The 21,955-nt window shown below is 45.0% G+C and overlaps 1 protein-coding gene across 1 annotated transcript in view; it reads left to right on the forward strand.

The window, feature by feature from the left end:
• LOC119394458 (cytochrome P450 4V2) overlaps positions 1 to 21,955 on the forward strand; it is a 76,494-nt gene that overhangs the window by 18,813 nt on the left and 35,726 nt on the right. Inside the window, exons 5-9 of the mRNA XM_037661760.2 lie at positions 9,304 to 9,373; positions 13,374 to 13,500; positions 13,593 to 13,781; positions 15,022 to 15,195; positions 21,794 to 21,860. Coding sequence (XP_037517688.1) covers positions 9,304 to 9,373; positions 13,374 to 13,500; positions 13,593 to 13,781; positions 15,022 to 15,195; positions 21,794 to 21,860 — 627 coding nt within the window. The remainder of the gene's footprint in view (positions 1 to 9,303; positions 9,374 to 13,373; positions 13,501 to 13,592; positions 13,782 to 15,021; positions 15,196 to 21,793; positions 21,861 to 21,955) is intronic.

Below are 21,955 nucleotides of genomic sequence, written 5' to 3' on the forward strand. Positions count from 1 at the left end.
CAGACATTGCTACTCAAATTGCGTTAAAGCTATGCTAATTAGCTCCATACTTAAGCCCTTGCTAATTAGGCCTGAGCTAATTAAGGTCACGATAACCAACACCAGGGTCATTCCATGACAAACGTCGCCGCCATTTTGGTGACCATGTGAAATGTACTCGAAAAAATCGCGCTGATTTATTCATTGAAAACAGTGAATTGCTAGACTATTTCGGAGAGAAAAAAATATTGGTCACGTGGGTGTCTTACGAATTTCAAAGAATGTCATGTGGGTGTTTGTAAGAAAATGTATTCTAAAAGTATCATTTCTTGTTTCAATACCAAATTTGGTTTACATATTAAACAAAGATGTTTCTGTAAGGTGTTTGAAGCTCAACAGCATTAGTGCAATTTTTCTGCCATATACACCTCCAGGAATCTTGCCAAAATCTTCTATGTTTGCATTTTTTTCATTGCAATATTGCACTTTGTATGATTATCTCAGTAATGAATACCTACTCTATGGAAGGTATGATATGCGCCATAAATATTTTCAGACCCCTCAAGTTTTAAACTTTACGAGGAAAAAATGACGAATATCAGAAAATTGTCATTTTTCTCCCCATTGAGACGCAGTTTACACCACGTGGTGCTCCAATTAGAAATCGGCTTTATACCTGAATCCAAAGCAACTAAACAGTTCTGCTTATATGACAAGTTTTATCATTACAATTTTTGTTTTAAGGAAAAAAATAATTTTTGAAGTTCCGAATTGGCAGCTACCTTCCCATTTCTTCATACGGGAGCGTCCTCGTTGAAGTTCCCCATTGCCGTTACTTGCAGCACGAAGATGATGACGTGCGGCCAGCGCTCATGCCTTGACTTTATAGTCGCCGTACTCGCGGGAGTGGACGAGGCTGCGTTGACGATTTTCCTCTTCGCCCTCCTGCTCCGGACGGGGATGAAATCGTCGTCAGATGAGTCGTTTCCTGAAGCTGAGTAGAGCTCTGTGTTCTGGGTGTCACTGGGGGGAGTTTCCCCTTTTCCTCGCTGTGTGGGAGTTTCCTCTTTTCCCAAGATTCCTTCTGGCCAGGAGGTCCTCTGGAATGCTCTGCGACCATGGCCGCAAGACGGGTAGCTGAGGCAACAAGAAAATCCGAAAATTCCACCCAAAAATTCACAGAGCACAAAGAGAAGCTTTTGGATAGCACTGTCCATTCTTCAATAGACTTCGCCTATTGAATACCATGACTTCGTCGCCGTCCCATTCCTGGAGGCGGATATGGCATAAAAATTGCACTAATGTTATTGAGCTTCGAACACCTTACAGAAACATCATTGCTTAAATTGTAAGCCAAATTTGGTATTAAAACAAGAAACGATACTCTTAGAATAAATTTTCTTACAAACAATATCCAGAGGACATTCTGGGAAATTCGGAAGGCGCCCACGTGACCAAAAAATTTTGTCCTCTCCGAAATATTCTAGCAATTTACTCTATTCAATGCAATAAATAAGCATGATTTTTTTCGAATACATTTGAGATGGTCGCCAAAATAGCTGGGACGTTTGGCATAGAATGACCCACCATACACTCTAATCACGGTAACGTTTAGGACAGCATAAAAAGACATGTAACCTATAATTTATAAGTTACATGGCTGTTACAGCAATTTTATCTTTGTGTTTTCTTCATTTCCCTCTCTCATAAAGGTTACATCGACAGCAGCGTGCCAAGTTAAAAGCTAAAGCACCGCGATGAGCATTGTAACCTTTAGATTGTAACTTATATAAGCGCAATGACTCATCCGTCAGGGGACCTACACTATGGAGTGGAAGTTTATTGATCAATGTGTCACATCGCATGTTCAAGGCTGGCTTTATCAATTGAACAGCGGATGATGTACACACAGAACGGGTCTTGACAGCAAAAAAGCAAATCACAGAAGCAGCGATTTTACATTGCGGCATACTGAGGCAAGCGATGGTGGGGTTCAATAAGGTGAGCCCGCTTCCAAAACCCGTAATTTATGAAGTGACATAATCTGCACAGACATCGGCAGAAGCACAAGAACGAAAAACTATCGTATGTTGGTCAAATGTTTGTGCTAAACAACTTATTAAGTAGCTCTTATATCTATCTTGCTTTTAAGCCGCAGAAGTAATTAATTTGCCTCCGGGAAGCTTCGCATATGGCGACAAGATAAAGTACTGTGAGCACACGACAACCGACCAAATTAAACTGACGATGCGATCGAAGAACCATGCCGTGGCGCGAGAAAAATATTTTTCCGAGACTCGCAATACAATTTATTCGAATTTCGCTGTCGTGTTGTCTAGTTTGTTTGTTTTTTTTTTCGCGTTATAATTAACGGATCGTAAAGTGCAGCAAACGTCACGGGACAACATAGCACCAAAGACGCTTAACCATCATCAATTCGCCAACACGGGAGAAAAAGATGCCGCTGAGTTCACAAAACAGCGTGGGACGGCCGCTCCAGTAGAGAGGCCGCGTAGAGAGATGTATGAGCTCGCGGTGAGTAACAAATGTGTCGTCCTCGAGGCGCCGCTTCAACTTTATCGAACCAGGGACGGCGTCAACTCTCGTAGGCTTTGCACAGCTTGAGGTGTATGCCGGGAAGAGCATTCGAATGCGAGGCGGTTGGTGCGGTTGTTGAAGTCGCGTTTGTGCAGTGCTGCTCTTTGTTTCATCGATTTATCCAGGTTTTACACTCCGCGCTTTGTTGACGTGCGTGGTCTAATTGTGTTGTGTACGTGAGTGGCGTGTAACTAGTGATACAGCACGCAAGGACAGTCATTAACGTGCGCGATCCACCGCAAATCAGCCACGATGCATTGCAACGGGCACGTTCAGTGGGCTGCGCGGCCGTTGCGACGAGCTGCATTGCTGATTCTTCACTTGCGACTGGCAATTGTCGAGCGGGTTGCATCCGTTGTTACGTTGCCCGAAGACAGTAGTAAATGTGATTTGCAGGTAAGCAATATTCTCTCTTCAGTACGTTATTTGCTTGTGTATATGTACTTATGTCGCGTGTTTACCTGAATTCATGCTCATGCTTACGCTACTGTACGAGATGGGTCGTGTCATACTTTTACGTCTTAAATAAATCGTGTCATACTTTTATGTAATGCATTGTTATTGGCAGAATTTGCTCTGCGTTTGACATTACAAGGTGAGTGTTTGGGCGTATATTATCAAACATCCGACTAAGATCATTCGTTATCATACACGTTTATGTGAGAAGAGATGAAGGACAGAAGTTTAACCCTTCTTGCTGTCGCCGTTTTGGTACCTTCAACACGCTCGATGAAGGCTGCAATGACGGTGTAAAATACTGTAGGCGGCATAAACAAAGTGCCCCAGATCAGCGTTGCCCAGACGAGCTCTGCGTGCGCAGTAACTCGCTCCTGTCAATGGCAGTCTGGGGTGTTTGTCATGTCCTTGTCACCGGTACATGATATTTCGTCGCGTCTATACGCAACCTTTCGCCATGCTTCAAACTCGGCTGCGGTAGTTTTAGGTGGACGAGTGAGGGTTTAAGGCGGTAATGCGGGCTAGTTGGTTGTGATCACTGGTGTTCATTTCGGTAGCGCAAAGAAAATTAGACACATTAAAAAAAAAAAAAAGCCCTCGTAGAGTGATGTAGCGCGTCGCGCCTGTGCAACGGGTTTTTGTGTGTTTCCTTGCAGTAAAGTCAGTTGATCTCTAGCGCCCGTCCTGTTTACGTGTCCTCTCTTGTCTTTATAAATTGTTTTGCGCTACCGAAATGAATAAAGCTTTAAGTACACGAAAGACAATGAAATGGCGTTAAGAGTGCGTTTTAAGTGTAGTTTTAAGTGTCTTAAAGGAAATCACAGCATCCTTCCGTGTGTAGCTGAATGTAGCAAACCCGAGGCACTGAGCCGACCGAAGTAAACATTTAATACACACACACACAAAAGGACGTTTATGACGTGAAAAAATAAATTGCTAAATCCAGTGCTTTGGCTGAGCACGTTTCAGGGGACACGCAATCGACTGGGGGAAGGCACGTGCTCGCGCTAGAGAAAAATGACTGTCACGACGTCTTTCTCTCGAGTCGCTCTTGATACCGACTACTCCGGGTGTGTGAGTGCGTACGTGTGTGTGTGTGTGTGTGTGTGTGTGTGTGTGTGTGAGTGCGTGTGTGTGTGTGTGTGCTCGCGCGTGCGTGTGTGCTCGTGCGCGCGTGTGTGTATGCGCTCGCGCGTGCGTGTGCTCGCGCGAGCGCGTGTGTGGTGTGTGTGTGCTCGCGCGCGCACGTGTGTTTGTGTGTGCTCGCGTGTGTGCGTGTGTGCTCGTGCGCGTGTGTTGCTCGCGTGCGCGTGTGTGTGTGCTCGCGCGTGCGTGTGTATGTGCTCGTGCGCGCGTGCATGTGTACTCGCGTGTGTGTGTGCTCGCGTGTGTGTGTGCGCGCGCGCGCGTGTGTTTGCTCGCGTGTGTGCTCGTGCGCGCGTGTGTGTGTGTGTGTGCTCGCGCGTGCGTGTGTGTATGTGTGTGCGCGCGTGTGTGTGCGCGTGCGTGTGTGTGCTTTTTGCTTTAGTCGGCTCAGTGCCTCGGGTTTTCAACGTCACCACGTATCAACCCAACCAGACGGGCTTCCGTCAGACTTCAAACTTCTGCGTCTTGACCTAACTTGAAACCTTACCACAAATATATGCTGAAGTCATCTTCATTCCATAGTTGCACTCATACAGATCACAATGTACGGCATTCAAAATTCAGATAATTCATTTTCATACGCTGCTGTAAGAGTTGGGTCGAGTCAGAAAAATAAATTGTCATGCTTTTACGCATTGTTGCCGGCAGTATTTGCTCTGCGTCGCTCGATTACGTCTAACTGCTTCGCTATCGAAACAAGGCAGCTGAGAATATGTTACGCGATAAGCGATACGCTGTGGCTTAACGCTTTTTCAGATAGCACGAATGCCAGCAATCGTGCGACGTAGGAGTTCAAACGGGGATATGGTCAGTGTGGTTGGTATGTCTTTCGATGTCCTTAGTTCCTTGGCGATAAAAATTTGTTCTCTGGCACTGAGATAACCTTTCTTGTGTTCTCGTTCTGTTCTAGGGTGCAAGCAACGTGTCATTGTGGTTAGAAAAAATGAATCAGTATACATGTGATTTAACTGTCAAAGCTGGAATGTTTAAAGGTACGTAGACAACACAAATGATTTTTTCCCGCCATATTAAACGTGTTGCGTTGGAAATGTTTACAGCATACATCCCGCCCAAGGCATGCTGGGATGATCTCCTATCAGGCAGCTTGGAAACTTCCAGACGCCGATATGCCTTACGTTCGGTGCAGCCGAGGTTATGAACTGTCAAGTGGAATATGCCCCTTGAGGAAAACAATTAGGTACGAGCATATTCAAGCTCCACGTGAATTGCCAAGTATGGTCACTGAAAAATGTAAATTGCAATGTTTCTGTTTCTAATCACCTGCTGTCGTGTTTCTGCTACTAAACTGTTACTTACATTATTGTATTGCTGACTCTTGTGCTAAACAGAAGTAAATTGCATTTGGGATTAACGTGCGTTTTCAAATAAGATTTTTGTTTTCCGATAAACGTATTGCTGAGGATAGTAGATTTGAGGAACGCTTATGTATTGGTCAAGTAACACCCTTTTTTTTTTTTGGGGGGGGGGGGGGGGGGGGGGAGGGTTGGAGTATGTGTCTCACATTACGTGCTATCGGCAGTTGTGTGCAAAGTGGCAGTAACCGTTGGAATAGTGCAAAATAAAGGTCCTCTCCTTTTAGGGTCGACTGTCCAGCGAGGAGATTGCGGAATCAGCAACTGACATATTGACTGATGCAACATGATGGTGCGTGCAGCAAGAGAGGGTTTGACTGCAGATCCTGACCACCTGCTCCTGTAAATTTGTACCAACCACAGGCGAAAACAAGAAGAAACGCTTTGAATACCTGCGGTCTTCTATCTGCTAGACAAGTCCCTGAAGCTATAAATCAATAAACTTTGATGTATTCTGCTTTGGAGGTATAAAGCAATGAAATATGAATTCTTTTCGAATGGTGCATGTTTTTTTTTTCTTCAGAAAATTTCTTGTGAGCACGCACAACCCGAGCAACAAAAGTAAAGGACTGACAATCACCCTCTTTTTGGCTGCCCTCTGGGTTTCAGCTGTCCTGCAGTACCAGAATTTATGGTATGCCGCACACACTAGTGTACTTAAGGAGAAGTACGACGCTGATCACGTATTATTTACAGGGGGCTCCACTCAGTATAACAGCTCTACCCGTGGCCCACCCACCCAGATGTCGCCTAACAAAGGGTATGTGCCTCTTTTTTCTTTCGATCTTGTTTCTGCGACACATTTCGGACCACTCGCTACACGCATGATCGGCCCAGCCAAGTGTCGTCTAGCAAGAGAAGCGTGGCTCTTCCTTTAGGGCTTCTTTCTGTGCATGCCTAATCTTTTGCACTTCTTTCTGCGGCTTTATTATGCAGCGTACAAATATGTACACAGAGTAATGGGAACTTTCACGGCGGTGTCATATGGCCTGCCCTGTCCTGAATACACACGCTGGAGCTTTGGAATAATTCTGGTACATGTCTGCATAGATCACGACAGTTGCGGTGTCCGTGGCAAGAGATGTACGCTTCCCTAATCGAAAGAAAAAACACAAAACAATTTCCTTTGGAGTTGGCTTAGAGCTTGCATGCATCATAACGTCACACCTTCGCCCACAAGCATATCGTCGTTCAAATGCGGTCTGCCACTAAAACGATAATTAAGAAGAGCAGGTGATTGACAGATATTCTTAATCATGAGTTGTGCCATGTGTATCAGACAAGCATCCTCTCTTGATCCAATTACGTAGATACTTAAGCATTACAATTTGCATCTCTCGAGAAAACCGCGTTCCGGCTCTTGATATGCGCTCTTGGTATTATTGTATGTTTTGCGTATGCATACATTTGCATTTACTGCGTGTTTTTCTGATATCATTCAGCATTCGTATATAATATGCACAAACGTACCAGCCAGCTACTTATTACGCGATGATTTCAGACATTTCTTTAAGTTTTGCGAGAAGTACGTAAAACTGACTTAACGTGGCGTATGGTGAGTGGTCTGTATATCAATTTTGAGTATACTCTACGCCGTGAGGAGCAGTGTTAATTCTCCGCGCACTTCTTTACCGCCTTCAGCAGCTTCCCTGCTTTGTCAACTTCCCATTTTGTCAGTATCCACGTTTCCAATGCTGATCCCATATTTGAAGGTGAACAAAATGGCAAATAGCCCTATAACAAATAGACGGCTGGTATTTATTATCGGATAAGACACAGTTTGATAAGCACAAATCACAGAGTCAGTGAAAGTGCACGAGCAGCAGAAAAATAATTGAAGTGTTATAATCACGCCAGCCTATGCTTAAACTGCATAGAAGTTGGACCAAGAGAGGATGGCCTGACACGTATACCAGGATACTGTTATAAAATCTCTGGTCTTCACTGATATTGACGGGTCGACCACATTTTAATAATAATCACGGTTCATCATTACTGTAGTGCATGCCAACTCCAAGTCGCCTCGAATATGCGAATGTTTTGTTAGCTGCCTCTTCTAATGAGCGAAGGCGACGCGTTTGGCCTCGGTCACCGCAATTGTCACGTTCTATAAGCAGTCATGCACTTGATTTATTACAATGCGCCATCGCGTGTGTTCCGAGAAGCACCTTCCATGTGACACCTTCCGCAAAGGTTCGCATTTCTTAGCGTACGTATATGGACGGTGTATTAAAACCGCACAAGGAAGCGCGGAAAAAACACGAGGCATGCGCAGCACGAAGTGCGAAAGAGTGGAAGGCTGTGCTTCCCTTGCTGTGGCGCAACTGGCTGATCCATGTGAAGAGCGTAACCTCCTGGAATGCGTCGAAGAAAGAAGAGCGAAGGAAAGAAGAGGCGCAGAGCGGTGGCCGTATAAAATCTCCTGCAAGCCGTTTTGTGTAAACACTATACCGTGTACTGTACAACGTAACCTCTATTTTTACGTGATGTGGCCGTATAAAATCTCTTGCAAGCCGTTTTGTGTAAACAGTATACCGTGTACTGTACAACGTAACCTCTATTTTTACGTGATGTGGCCGTATAAAATCTCCTGCAAGCCGTTTTGTGTAAACAGTATACCGTGTACTGTACAACGTAACCTCTATTTTTACGTGAGAATGCTCGATACTGTGAACGGGTACTAAAGGTTACTAGATAACTTCTATTTTATAAGTACACAAATTTGTGAAAATGTGCACCTTTAGTAAACGTTACCGTGCTTAGAGTGTACTAATGCCGATAAGTCTAGTCAATACCATAATAACTAGGACTTACTAATTAAGACCAAGTTAATTATTATTATGAAAATTGATATCGAGCTGACGCGGTCGTCACTCCGCAGTAGACTGAGCAGACCGAACAGAGTGAGTTGATGTTCATCCACTTACAAAGCTGGAAATAGCTGCTCATTAGTGTCCACCGCATGAAACGCTTGACAGTCACACTGGCATAATGACAGTCACGAGTTGAACTAGGGCCTTCTCAGAATCAACAAGTTTGACCGACAGGCGCCCGCGGCCAGGCTCGGGCCCACCCACCACCTCTGCTCTTGCCGAGGCGCAGTACTCACAGCACAACGCCAGCGAGCGGCACGATACAGCTATGAGCAGCGACGTAACTTCATAATATTTTACGTAACACAATAGTCGACGTAATATTCTATTGAAGCGAAACAAGCTGTGCGAGACTGCTGCATGTGCGCCCTTGTTGCCTACGAGTGCAAATTTCCATGTTCCACGTGGAACGAAAGAACTTTTTCCCGAATGAGGATAGCCGCCCACGAACACGCCTGTGGGAGGCGCGATGTTCAGTTGGCAAAAACATCGTGCGACAATCCCACTCGCGTTGCTGCACCGTTGAAATGCTGGCTGAGTGGCGGCACTGATGCGTTCGCACGCGCTTCTCCTATCAAAACCGCTGCAAACGTCGCACATGCGTTTGTGACGACATGCGCGTTTTTGTAGCCGTTTTTAACAACGCTGCTTTTCCGTCTTCCGCACTGTCTTCCTGTCACGATCGCCGTAGTGCGAGCTCGGAGCAAGCTCGGATTCACGAGAAGCTAGGGCCATCCTGCATAGCACCCTTGTTTACCTAAAGATAACGAAAACTGAAACATGCTTTTGAGAATAATTTGCTAAATATAGTACCTCCCTTTGTATATTTACTGAATAGTACAATTTTACACGCTGGGTTTTCGTATTGCGACATGCAGGTGTATGTATGGGAGTGGAGCTGCATACACAAAAAGACGAACGAAACTTCTTTGGCAACTGCTTCAACCGGTAAGAAAAAATCTTGTATAAGGAGGCCAAAGTTATTCGTGGCTGTTCTTTCTCGCTTTATAGTCGTCATCTCCTCGTAAACGTTAAACTTATCGCACGAAAAGTAAATGAAAAGGGCAGTCGTCGATTCGGAAAACCTTCGAGAATGATCTACTTTTCACTGCACTTAAAGCTATCAAATCGAACAGAAATGCAAGTGCTGCCGCAACATTATAGCACTAACAAAAAATTGCTGCTAAAAAAATGGTAGGAATGTATGCGACATGGATAGCTATAAAATGTCGCGTTATATTGCACTGTTCAGCACTAGTTGAAAAAAAAGTGCGCGACAGTGGAAATGTTATTGTGGGATTTTGCGGCGCAGTATCGCTGATTTGCTACGAATGCGCGGGTGTTTTGCTAGAAGAAGGCTTATGCAGGTGCATGACGGAAGGGACGTATGACGGCTTCCATTCGGTGTCAAAAATGTGCGAGGTGAAGAATATAACAAAAAATGTGCAATGTTTCCTGTGCCTGGCCGCGCCGTCTGGATTTCAGATTTACTAACGTTAGTAAGTGTACGTGACAGACATCAATGTATTCCGTTATTGGCTGCACGCTAAAATTGGGATGAAATATGACCTTTTCGTCGTACCCAAAAACTGATGTCCTCACACGCCGTGAATAGCTAACTGAAGCACATCATTTTAATACGTGCGCCACCACTTCCAATGCAGTAACCGGATGGAGAGTGTGTACGCGGAACGTTAGGGAGCATCAGACGCGCTGGACTTCAGCTTGTTTTGTCTGTAGTGTTGCAAGCTTTTTTTTTTATTTACTCATACTGTTGGCCTGTCGGCCGTTACAGGGTGGGTGAATAGCAGCACTTTTGCATGTTGTACATAAAAAAATAGAACTAAAAAAACACTTGAGAAGAGAAAAAATACATAAGAAACCACACTACATAAGAAAAAAAAAACACATGCGTACATATAAGAAACCATACTACACAAGAAACCGTGCATAAAATACTACAGAAGAAACCATATGCGTACATAAGTCAAATAGTTCGTATATACGATCAAACAACACCAATTATACAATTATACAACACCATAAACACAATTATACAACAACATAAATACACAGTTAACGAGCGATGTAAGAAAATATAACCGACCATTGCCGTACAAAAACACACAGCCGTTCATAAGCGAAATAATCTGCACATGCACCGATCAAACAATATAAAGCTAACAGCACAATACTAACAAATGAACTCACACAAACACAAAATAAAAATCATGCGTAAATGCGTGCGTCTTTATTGGCCTGCTAGGTTATTTTCAAAATGCTCTGCACTGATACTTTCTCGCGTTATTAGTGGCAACTGATTCCATTCTTTAATGGTTCTTGGGAAGAAGGAAAACGCGTAACTGTTAATATGCATCTGAGGTATTTCGAAAGTACCATCTTTGCTTTTTCGTAATGCTCTACCTTGTCGTGCTATCAAGTACTGACTGCTATTGATGTTAAATTTGTTTTTAGTGAGAAGGTAAAAAAACTTTAATCTTGCTATGCGCCTGCGTTCAGCAAGCGTGGGCAAGTTTAGCAAACTGAGCATTTCGGTGACGGAATCTTTACGAGAGTATCGCGCTAGAATAAACCTTGCTGCTCGACGTTGAACTCTTTCCAGTCTCTGAATTAACCCTGACTGATGAGGGTCCCAGATTATACTGGCATACTCTAGCGTGGGCCGAACGTAGGTCAGATAAGGCTTTGACTCAATGCCGCTTTGATTCATGCCTTCTGCAGAGTTACGAGGGTAGCCTAGCTGGCAGGACTACTAAAGTATCTACAGCTACTCATTGCGTAACTTCATCATGGCTCATCAGAAAAGGAAAAAAAAATGCAAGAGGGCTGGAGGCACTTTCCAAACGCCGTGATCGTATACTGGTGTGCTCGGACAGAGAGTATGGATTTTATATGAGCTATATCAATGGCACAGGCGTGAACGAGCATCGCTTGCCTCCCGTCCTGTCTCTGTCCTATACTTGATGCGGCGCTCGTGTCAGGCAAATAGGAAAACAGAACAGGGATGGCGTGACTACGCCTTCAGAAGTAAATGCAACCGTAGTCTAATGCCGATTTTTAGAGAAAGCGGCGAAATTTCGCTCGTTTCAGCAAACTGCTCGAGTTTACGAAGTCGAACACCGTATGGCTCATTTCTATATTTAGCAATACCTACTCTCATTCACAGGAAGGAAATGGAAGAAATCGTACGAAGGGAGTGACACTGGCTCAGTTGTGTTATTCTTGTTATTATTATTAGTTATTATCTTGAATAAGGTTCACTATCCCGGCTTTTTCAAAGCATGGCGTGGTGCAAAAATTGCCTCGCCAATGCGCCTAAAAATCGCCGAATGGGCTCATTTCCCTCGTAACACCTGCCGAACAAAATAAAGAAGAATACCTCAAGGCTGTGCTTAGTTTGCAAGGCACACGGCAAGAAGTACGAGAGCCAATGGGAGCTCGAAAGATGTGAAGTTGGTCTTCACATGCATGTGTACTTCAAAGTTTTTCACTCACGAAAATCACACTGAAAAATTTGATGCAACTAAGCTTCGCCTTGCGGGATTGTGCGCTTCTGCCGTTCAACATTAAATGCGTTAACGAAACTCCTTCCACTACATGGCATTTATGTAGTGTTTTTTTTTTTTTCCGAAGCAGTTGCAAGTAACATTGTGGCTTAGTGGTAGGACACCTGCTTGCCACGCGAACGGCCCGGGTTGGTTCATTAATGGGACCGAAGATTTTTATTGTTTATTTCATTGGCACCTTTCTCAACTTTTTGGTCACGGACGATTTTTCGCTCACAACCGACGACGCCGTCACCGACGCCAACGCCGACGCCGGAATTTTTGCGAAACGAGCTCTCTAACGCTATCGCGTTAAAATGAAGAGTACATGTTAGTCTCCCTGGTGAGCCCTAAAATGTCATATATATAACTCTCTTTTAAAGATACAAGTTAACTATTTTTCGGATAGTCGCACCTCCCACGACTCACCGAAGAGAGTATAATAAGCTACACAAGAGAGTTAACGTGTAATGTTTAAACATAGTTATACGTGTGACAAGTGAGGACTCACCCAAAAGAGTAAAATTACTTTTTTTTTCTTAGAGTGTGTGCTGCGTCTGGAGGAGATTGTCTGCATTGTTACATTGCGCTCCAATAACTTTTCCTCGCCGTCCCCCTACCCCAGTACAGGGAAGCGAACAGGGTTCAGCACTGGTTAGCGTCCCAGCCTTTCTTTTAGCCTTCTTCACCTCTTCCTTGCGCTCTAATGTCCAAGCAATGGATAAGTCTCTACTACGCAGCACACTGCTCATCGGTGCCTTTCTTTCAATAACTAATCTTCCTAAGAACACACGCCACAATTCAGGCAACGCACACTCAGTTTCTTTCAGATCTAGAGGGGTATTTTGTGAGAAGCCATTAAGTGGACTACCCATTCCAGCGTGCGCTGGTTGGATAGCGCTCAAAACCCGGCGGTGACGATTGGTGACGGTGTGCTTGCTCTTGAGCTCTAGCCAACCAACGCGCTTTGAAATGGAAAAGTTTGTTGACTCTTACAAAATACCGCCCCTGTAGTCTGCTGTACTTCCTACTTAATATGATCATCCTTAGTAAACGCTAATTCGTAACGAGCCTAAATAACAAATTCATGCTAGGTAAGTTCTAATTCACATTCTATTCTACTAAGTGCAAGGACACCGACCGAAAAGTTCGGCCCATCACGAACGTTCTCTGTGCATCGAATCTTTTTTATTAACCAAATTGTTTACTGCTGCTTGCATTTGTACGTAGACATGTTAACAGTGTACTTGCGCACTGCACTTTCTGTGTTGTATTCTTCATCCATTTTTGCTTCATTTCGTTTATTGTTAATCTGTTTGTTTACGCTTAGGTTTTTGTTCTAATTATTCCCGATAACGTACAAAACAACCTGTTCACCCAAGGCTCTCGTACCTGACTGCTGTTCGTGGCTGTCGGCCATGGCTATGGATGCAGCAGGTCTACGACCTGACCAAGGAGGGAAAAGTGTTCAAGAGCACCGTGCAAAAAATGCAGAAGTTCAGTTACTCGGTCAGTCCACAGTACGCCTCTTTTTATTTTTTTTTCACATGTCAAGTGCAAAAGTTCACCGACGTGTGTTTCCCTCGTCCATCACAACGCAGGTACTCAGAGAAAGGAAAGAATGGCTGCTCAAAAACCACTCCACTAACACTGACATTGGCCTAAAGAAAGATTCCACAGCGTTCGAGTCTCCTTCATTGTTCTTGGATTCCTTGCTATCATACAACATCAGGGACCCCTCATATTCCATCGAAGAAGTCAAGAACGATGTTGACTCTATCATATTCGCGGTAAGTGCCCTTCACCGCCACTCCTATTTGGCATGCACTAGACATAGTGTCCTCGATTCTAAAACCAGAAGCGTCGTTCAGGAAAGACAAGTTGCTTCGGGACATATTAGCTCCGTTGTTGTCGTCCGCTATGAAAAAGAAGAAGAAAGGGAATATGCCAGAGGTGGTGTCATAGGTAGATTAGATAAAATATGGAAAGCATATTTAGAGTTAGCACATCTGGCACTCTTAATTGCCTAGATTCGATCGTTACTTATCCTTATGTCTTCCTATCAATATGAATAAACGAATGATATGAATTCACGTTAGGCGTATCGTTTACGAAAAACGGAAGTCCTTCGAAAGGTTGTCCAATGTCGTAATTCGCTTCTTAGTCGAGACCCTCTTTCAGCCCACAGGCTTATATTTCCCTTTGTAAAGCCGTTCTTAAATGTTTCTTAACCGACATTTACTAAACGTTCGCTCTTTATCCAACATCGCTGATTTTCACTTATCCTGCACCCAGCTCTCGCGAACGAAATGATGTTCGTCGCTTCTGTAACAAAATAAAAGCCGCAGTGCTATTTGATTTATTTCGCATAAAAAATAAGCAAATCGTCCAAGATGAATCTAGTACGAAATGCAAGTTGGCAACGTGAGCAAGTACTTGCTGAAAGCATCTAAAAATTTATTAACATAACCAAAGGACGAAATAACATGTCACTCCTTTGACAGACACCCTATAGAAGTTGGTAGCGTTGGTAACTATATCTGAATAAAATATCTAGCTAACAACTTATGCAGCGCGCCCAAGGGGTAAAACGTTTCAGGGTTCCATAGCAATCTCGCGCTTTTTCTACTATCTTCTAAAGGAAAGAAAAGTGCCTGCCGCGATCGTACTGAGTACGTCTTATCAACGTCCCAAATTATTTAAAGTGTGGTCACGCTTCTCCTACGCCTCATGCTTTCGCTATGTTGTTTGCTCGGTGAAAACTAACAAAGCATTCGCCCGTTAAAACTACGTCACACGTTTTATATTTTATTTTTTTCCCGTCTGACGCATCGAGTACTGTACAACCGGTTGGCGCGCTAACGGCAGATGCCATTTCTTCTCCGTGTCGCCTTCGCTTTTCTGTACAGTGGAATTCTTATGCTGAAGGAATGGGAGTGTGGCACGCCCATTCGCAAGATTGCTTATTTTCCTTTTTCTGTTTGCTCACTATTTGTCGCCGAACTTCCCCACGCCCTGAAAAATGGACAGGGCACCGACTCAACTGCATCGGGAGTGAGCTGGACCATTTATTTGCTTGGTCTTCACCCGTCCAAGTTGGCCAATGTTCACGAGGAGCTTGACCGAGTCCTTGGACGAGACAAAGATGGCGTCATTAGTAGCGAGGACCTTCTGCAACTTAATTATCTCGAGTGCTGCCTCAAGGTGGGTGAGCGGTAACGATCGATTGTCATAAATATCAGTTCACAAACATATACACTTCGCATTATTTTGCGCAGCAGTTTGAGAAAGGGAAAAACTGCGGCGTTTCTCGATGTATTCGTGCAGTTGATTTATTGCAATGGAAATAAAGGTTGCCTCTTTCTTTTAGGGGCGAAACACCTTAGGGTTTAAGCTTGTCCGTTGTGTGGTGTCCGTGCTCACGGCACAGCACCATGTAAAATCCCCTAAAAACGGTTTAGCAATAGACTAATATCAATCATAGTTGTGACAGAGCAATATAAAACACCTAGAAGCACAAGCTTTTTATACTAGTCGGCGATTTCAACGTAGACATTATGGACCTTAGGACCTAGCTTTGTCGTCGACGCTCACTGTGCGCTGTCATGGTGGTTAGAAAACCGTTGCTATAGTCGAAACATATGTGTGTATGTGAATAAAAAAGGTTCACAATAGACGAACAACAATATAATTGTGACGAAACAATATAGAACACCTAGAAGCACAAATCCTTTATACTGGTCAGCGACTTCAACGTACACATTATGCACATTAGGACCGAGCTTTATCGTTGACTCTTTATGTCACTCAATTTACATCATATGGGGCAACGCTCGGGTAACATATGTGAGACGCAAAAAAAAAAAAAGGTTGAACAGTACACTAATATCAAGCATAATTGTGACGGAATGATATAAAACTCCTACAAGCACAAACCCTTTATACTAGTCGGCAACTACAACGGAGACATTATGGACTTTAGGACGTAGCTTCGCCCACTCGTCGTCATTCACTTCGTGGAGATGCGCTCCATACCACACAATCTCTTTCTGCCACAAAATAAACATGAGAGGACGCTGCAGTGCAAATGCATATGTAAGCGCGTTCCAGACCACACATTCTCTTTCTGCCATGGATGAAAACGAACGTAAAGGCCGAAACATATACAGCGTTTTTGCCGGCGTTTTCTGACGTTGAGTCCCTCGGCGTCGTCGCATCAACGCCGTCAGAGAGGGCCAGGGTTGCCACTGACTTTCGAGTAAATGTCGCCAAACGACGAGCAAGAAGTCGCCAAAAGTCGCCATTTTTTTTACAAATTTCGCCAAAAAAGTAGCCATTCTAGATATGTGCGGCATACCCAGTAATGAAAATTTCCACTCACGTATAGCCCCGTAGAATACAGTACCATCCAAGACCCTTAAATTATATTGACGTTTCTCGACGCCAGTCGTATCGCCCGCTTCACCATGGGAGTGCATGGTGCTGCTTCTCCGACTAGCCGCAAGATGTGCGTGGTGGCGCAAGGGTGAATGAACGAAACGCTCATGATATCCTTCCATCCCTGTCCTCTCGTTTCAAAGCTAAAAGTGGGGTATAAACCTTGGGCGAAAACCGTGAAAGCATTATTTGTAGACAGCTTTACGTACCCTTATATGAAGTGAAAGGATTAAAAGGTTTATTGAAGGTAACACGACAGAATTCTTACAGGAACCGATCATTAGTGAGTCTTACACCTTTTCAGTGTGAACTAGTATGATACTGGACATCACCGACCCTTTCTATAGTTACTTATATCTACACGCCTCAATCCGATGCGTTATTGCTGTATAATAATGTAAAATGTTATATAGCAATTGTTTTTATTGCACACGCTCACCGAGAACAGTGAAAAAGGCCTCAATAAATAATTTTTCTTGCAGAAATAGCCGCGTATCCGCCTCTCTTCGCTATTCCAAAACAGTCTTTGTGAGCTGATCTGGGGGTACTGCAACAGTGAATAAGTCGCCAAGCTATTCAGAGCAGTTGGAGCTTTGGCAGAACAAATGGTCGGAACACTCGGCCAACCCGTCGTCTTGCCCCTTCAGATGCGAAACTTCGGATAAGCTTAAAGCACCTAAGCCATAAACCTATAGTCTATAGTCAATCACTGCCCCCTCGCGGTTAGCAAAGCAGTCCGCTGACTTACATTTTGCTAGAATGTCGCTGGGGGACGTTCCAGTACCTCCTGCATCTAGATGGCATCCCGAACTTAGGATCCCACTCACTGATCTTATTTTCACAGAACATCAAATAAACGTTTTATTATCTCTCTAGATGAATTGAGGAGGTACACAGGAGTTACAGGACGGACATACCGAATGACGCGTAATGTGCACATTCTACTCGTGGCTCTAAAACCAAGAAAAGTACTGAGAATGTTGCCGCTCATTCGTTGGGAAGACACTGAGCTTAGGATTCAAAACTCGGTGGAGACCTAAGCCGAAAATCGCCAAAAATTCGCCATGTCGCCATTCATAATTTTAGGTCGCCACGGGCCTCTCAAATTCGCCAATTTGGCGAAAAGTAGCCACCATTGGCAACCCTGGAGAGGGCGGCAAACCATATGAAGAGCGTTAACTCAGCGTCGCACAGTGTGACCAGAGGGAATGAACCAGACGCCTTGTAAAACAGTGTACAGTTTCCGTCAATGGACCAACAAGATTTATTCCTGATTATAGCTTTTAGTTCTCATTTGCAGTTTTGTGGTGCAAAAAACGAGTCACAGTGCCGCCGCCAAAAGGTATATTTTTTTATTTGACTTGTAGCGCCAGCTATTGGCATTAAGAAGAACCACAAACTCGTAATATATGGCCTCTGAGCTTGAAGTTGTCGCGCTTCTTTGAGGCCACGTATTCGGCCAATACACTCCATTCCTGCTTTCTAGGTAACAAGCTAAGTCAAATACAAGCATCACTTGAGAACTTAAGGACCACACAGTGCGCGACGACGACTTCTTAGATCCGAGGCGGGCGGCAGCTATTTTGTCAGCAGCGACGACGCCGTTACGTAGCGGAAGTCGCTGCCAGCCGCACGCTGATGGGTTCTGCGTCCATCGAACTGCTTCCGGCGTCGACGCTGCCGCCCGCGATGTCTGGACCGTCCAGAGGTGGACGTTTCGTCCACCGTCACCGGTAGCGTCGATGTCGAGGGACACCGGCGTACGGAACGCCTGGAAAACGCCGGCAAAAACGCTCTATACGGTTCGGCCTTAAGGCGCGGCATGCGGCGGCTCTACGGGAACACCGACGACAAGCTACTACTCTGGCGGCGAGGGCACGGGAAGCGGCGGCAAAACGGCAAAAACAATTACACACGTCTCCCCGTAAAGGGGTATTCACAGAAGGGGGAAATCCTCGGGGGAGACGGGGGGATTGCAGACCACGTGACCGCGACCTCACGGTTTAGTAAGTGGGCGCGACCCCCACGCGCCTCCTCGGAGGAGACGGGGACCTTTTCCCCGACACGACAAACGATCCCCCGGCGGTGCACATGGTGGAATTTCGGGCTCTTGTTTGGCCACATTGTTGCACTTGGTCCTGCAGAGAGCGGCACTGGGTGTCCAGTCTGCATCTGCAAGGTGGTCTGCAGCTTGTCGTCAGCAGCTCGTCAAACGGGTGGTACAAGCCACCAGTGTAGTCTAGTAACACTGGTCTCCCCCTCCGTTCGCCTCGTCCGTGTGAGTGGGGGACATTTGTGGAGACTTCTCCTCGTGAGCTGACGTCACTAGGCTCCGCCTTTATCCCCCGAGAATTTGTCCCCCGTCTGAATACCCTTTAAGGGAACCCTGATGGACACTCGAAGCAGCTGTACTCTTGCTGCAGCCTCGCTAGCACGTGCTGCTTCGGGATCCGCTGCCCTGCGTTTACGTTTCGTTGCAGCTTCCCTGGCACGAAGCTCCGGGTCCGCTTGTCTGTGTTCACATTCCGCTGCAGTCGCACGAGCGCGGAACTCCGGGTCCGCTGCCCTGCGCTCACCTTGCTCTGCAGCCGCGCGAGCCTTAGTCGCTTCAGAAGCGTCGTGGTGGCGTTTCCGTTGAGCTTCAGCTTCCCTTGCACGAAGTTCATGGTCTGCTTGGAGCCGCTGCCGTTTCGCGGCAGTGGCTCTAGCGCGCCGAGCAGCAGCTGCGGATGAGTCAGACTGCTGTTTACCACACATACCGATGCGCTCCTATTGAATGTCACTAAAGGAATGCGTGCGCTACCACGCGCAACCTGGGTTTATGGCGCGCGGACAAGTGCTTTCTAGCGGATTCTTCGAGGATGGATGGATGGATGGATGCTATGAGCGTCCCCTTTATAACGGGGCGGTGACATGTCTGCCACCAGGCTCGAAGAAAAAAAAACTTCCTTGTTTCATGTTGGCCTAATACCTTATCTACATTGATTAAATCTATGTTATTATACCAAAAAATATAAATTCACGGTCCATCTCTCTGCCTCTTAAGGCAGAACGACCTTATTTTTCCCAATTATTTATTTTTGTACTTTATCTGTACTTTTCTGCCACCAATACTCTAACCGTCTCTTACTTATTTTTATCGCGGACGTGTTCAGCTTTCCATTGCTGTCCCTAAAACCCAAGGCTTCATGTAGACTCGTGCCCACACGTATACCTGGGTGAATATCGCCACATTCAATCAGTACATGTTTCATCGTTTACTTAGTCCCCCCCCCCCCCCCGCAGCATGTACATTGTTCTTCTTCGTTACTGAATCTCGCTTTATAACTACGCGTTCTAAGGCAGCCCGCCCTTGCTTCAAACTGTAAAGCGCTTCCCCTTGAATTATCATAAAACCTTACCCGCCTTATTTCGTTTTTTTTCCCTTTCGGTAGTTACTCCGAGCCGGCTTCTTTTCCATCGCTGCCATCCAATAAGTCCTCTCCGCCTCTCTGACCTTCCGCTTAATGCTCCTTGTTGCCATATCGCCCGCACTGCTAGCCGTATATTTACTGGTCAGCCTCCTAGTTCTTTTTCTCCACTGCGTGTCAACGCTTTTTCTATACAAATAACTGAAAACCTTCTCTGCCCATCTACTCTTCTTCATTTTCCTCAGCCTCTCCTCGAATCTCATTTTCCCCGAGAAGCGCCTCTAGCGGAAGGAGCGGTAACTAGAGTGGACGGCGTCTCACACGGGAGGTAGGGTCGAACATAGCTGCTTCGCATCAAAACGACAAGCGGACCCGGAGTTGAGGGCACGGGAAGCGGCGGCAAAACGGCAACGCCGACAACAATCGGCTTCCCCGGAGACGACTGGCTTGTGCAGTATATGACGTCTCGATACGCTCTACGATGCATTTCATGACTGCAAACAACCAACAGCCACCAGAGGAACGTGCATAGACCTCGTCCTTGCCAACTTCAGGCTAGATCCGATCGAAGAACCATTAGCTCTACATTTAATAACGCAGTAATAATGAAGGCAAAACGGTATCCACATCTCAACACGACATACGAGTTAAGACCAATAAAACAGATTGTATATAACTGTACGCACGCGTTGTCACTCATTTACGTGCGCGAGTGGGCAATGTCACGGGAGATTGAGGGTTACCGAACGATCCCCAGTGCTTCGTCAACTCATCATCGTTCACTTCGTGGATATGCGTGTTTTTTTTTTTAAGAACTTCACGTTAGTTCATTTATTCGCGATATTGCTTAAAAGACCACCCATAACTTTCTTAGTGGCGCTGGGTTCTTTGGAGGTTATTCCGCCACGACGAAATGTAAGAATTTTAAATTTTGTCGACATTTAAAGGGCAGCTTAAAGAGACGAACGTTTTTCTCGTATTAATAAATTGCCCTTTAAGAATACTTAAACCGCCATTCTGGCCGCGCGAGCATGCTTGTTAAAATAGAAAATGTGCAAAACGAAAACACAGGTGGCGGCGATGCATTGCGGATCCTATAGGAAAACTACGAGCGAATACGATAAATCGGACACGGAGCCCTCTTGCCCCTAGCATTCTTAACTTCTTCGTCTTCTCTCACAGTCCTAGGCTGCGCAGGTTTATTCTTTTTCTTCAGATCCCGTGCTATTTAACTGTACGCCATAGCTTTGGATGCTGTCCATAATTCTTTATCTTTTTCTTTATCGGTAAAAATGAATTACATTCATTTTTGTCTAGCTGGGAGAGCTAGACGTAACATTGTAAGTTTCGGGAAGTTTCATTGAGCCATGTAATGTAGCCAAAATACCAAAACAAAAAAGCTTGAAGCCCGTGACGTCAGACCGACATTCAGGTGCTATAGTTTCGACGTGAATTTCAAGAATGGAACACTGACCTTCACTTACTATCATAATAGTGATCCCATGAAGCGGAAATTAATTGCAGTAGAGTACTGAAAGAATAATTTATAAGATTAAGCTGAATGCTTCATTTTTTGTTCCTTTAAGGGGGAATGCATTTTTACGGCTCCTTATTTCATGTACTTTCGGGGTGACACCCTTCATAATAACAGCTAAAGTCGCACGAATGTATTAGAGTTAGTAAAACTGCAAAACTTCCAGTTAGTAAAATATCAGTTCTTCTTACTGTTATGTGAACCATTCCTTCGCGCTGAAATACTAAATCACGTGAAGCCTGCTCAACATTCAGTATTTGAAAAAAATTGTTTACCGCAATGTATTCATATGCCGCGTACACGTGCACGGCAGCGTGAGGCTTGACTCCCCTGCTGTTTTTTTTTTTTTTTTGCTCAAAGGGGAAAAAATGCTGACATGCTGATATGGTGCCTTTATTTATTTAAATTTTTGTATTTGCAGGAATCACTCCGCCTTTATCCACCATTTCCACTTTTTGGAAGGAAATTAGAACACGACATGATTATAGGTAAGAGACGCCCAATTTGTTCTCACAATTTTATTGGCAGTGCCTTTTGCTTCACACGAGCTGGTTCGCTGAATTACACGGCACGCTCTAAATGT

This window comes from Rhipicephalus sanguineus, chromosome 1, assembly GCF_013339695.2.
Source record: "Rhipicephalus sanguineus isolate Rsan-2018 chromosome 1, BIME_Rsan_1.4, whole genome shotgun sequence".
NCBI lineage: Eukaryota > Metazoa > Arthropoda > Arachnida > Ixodida > Ixodidae > Rhipicephalus > Rhipicephalus sanguineus.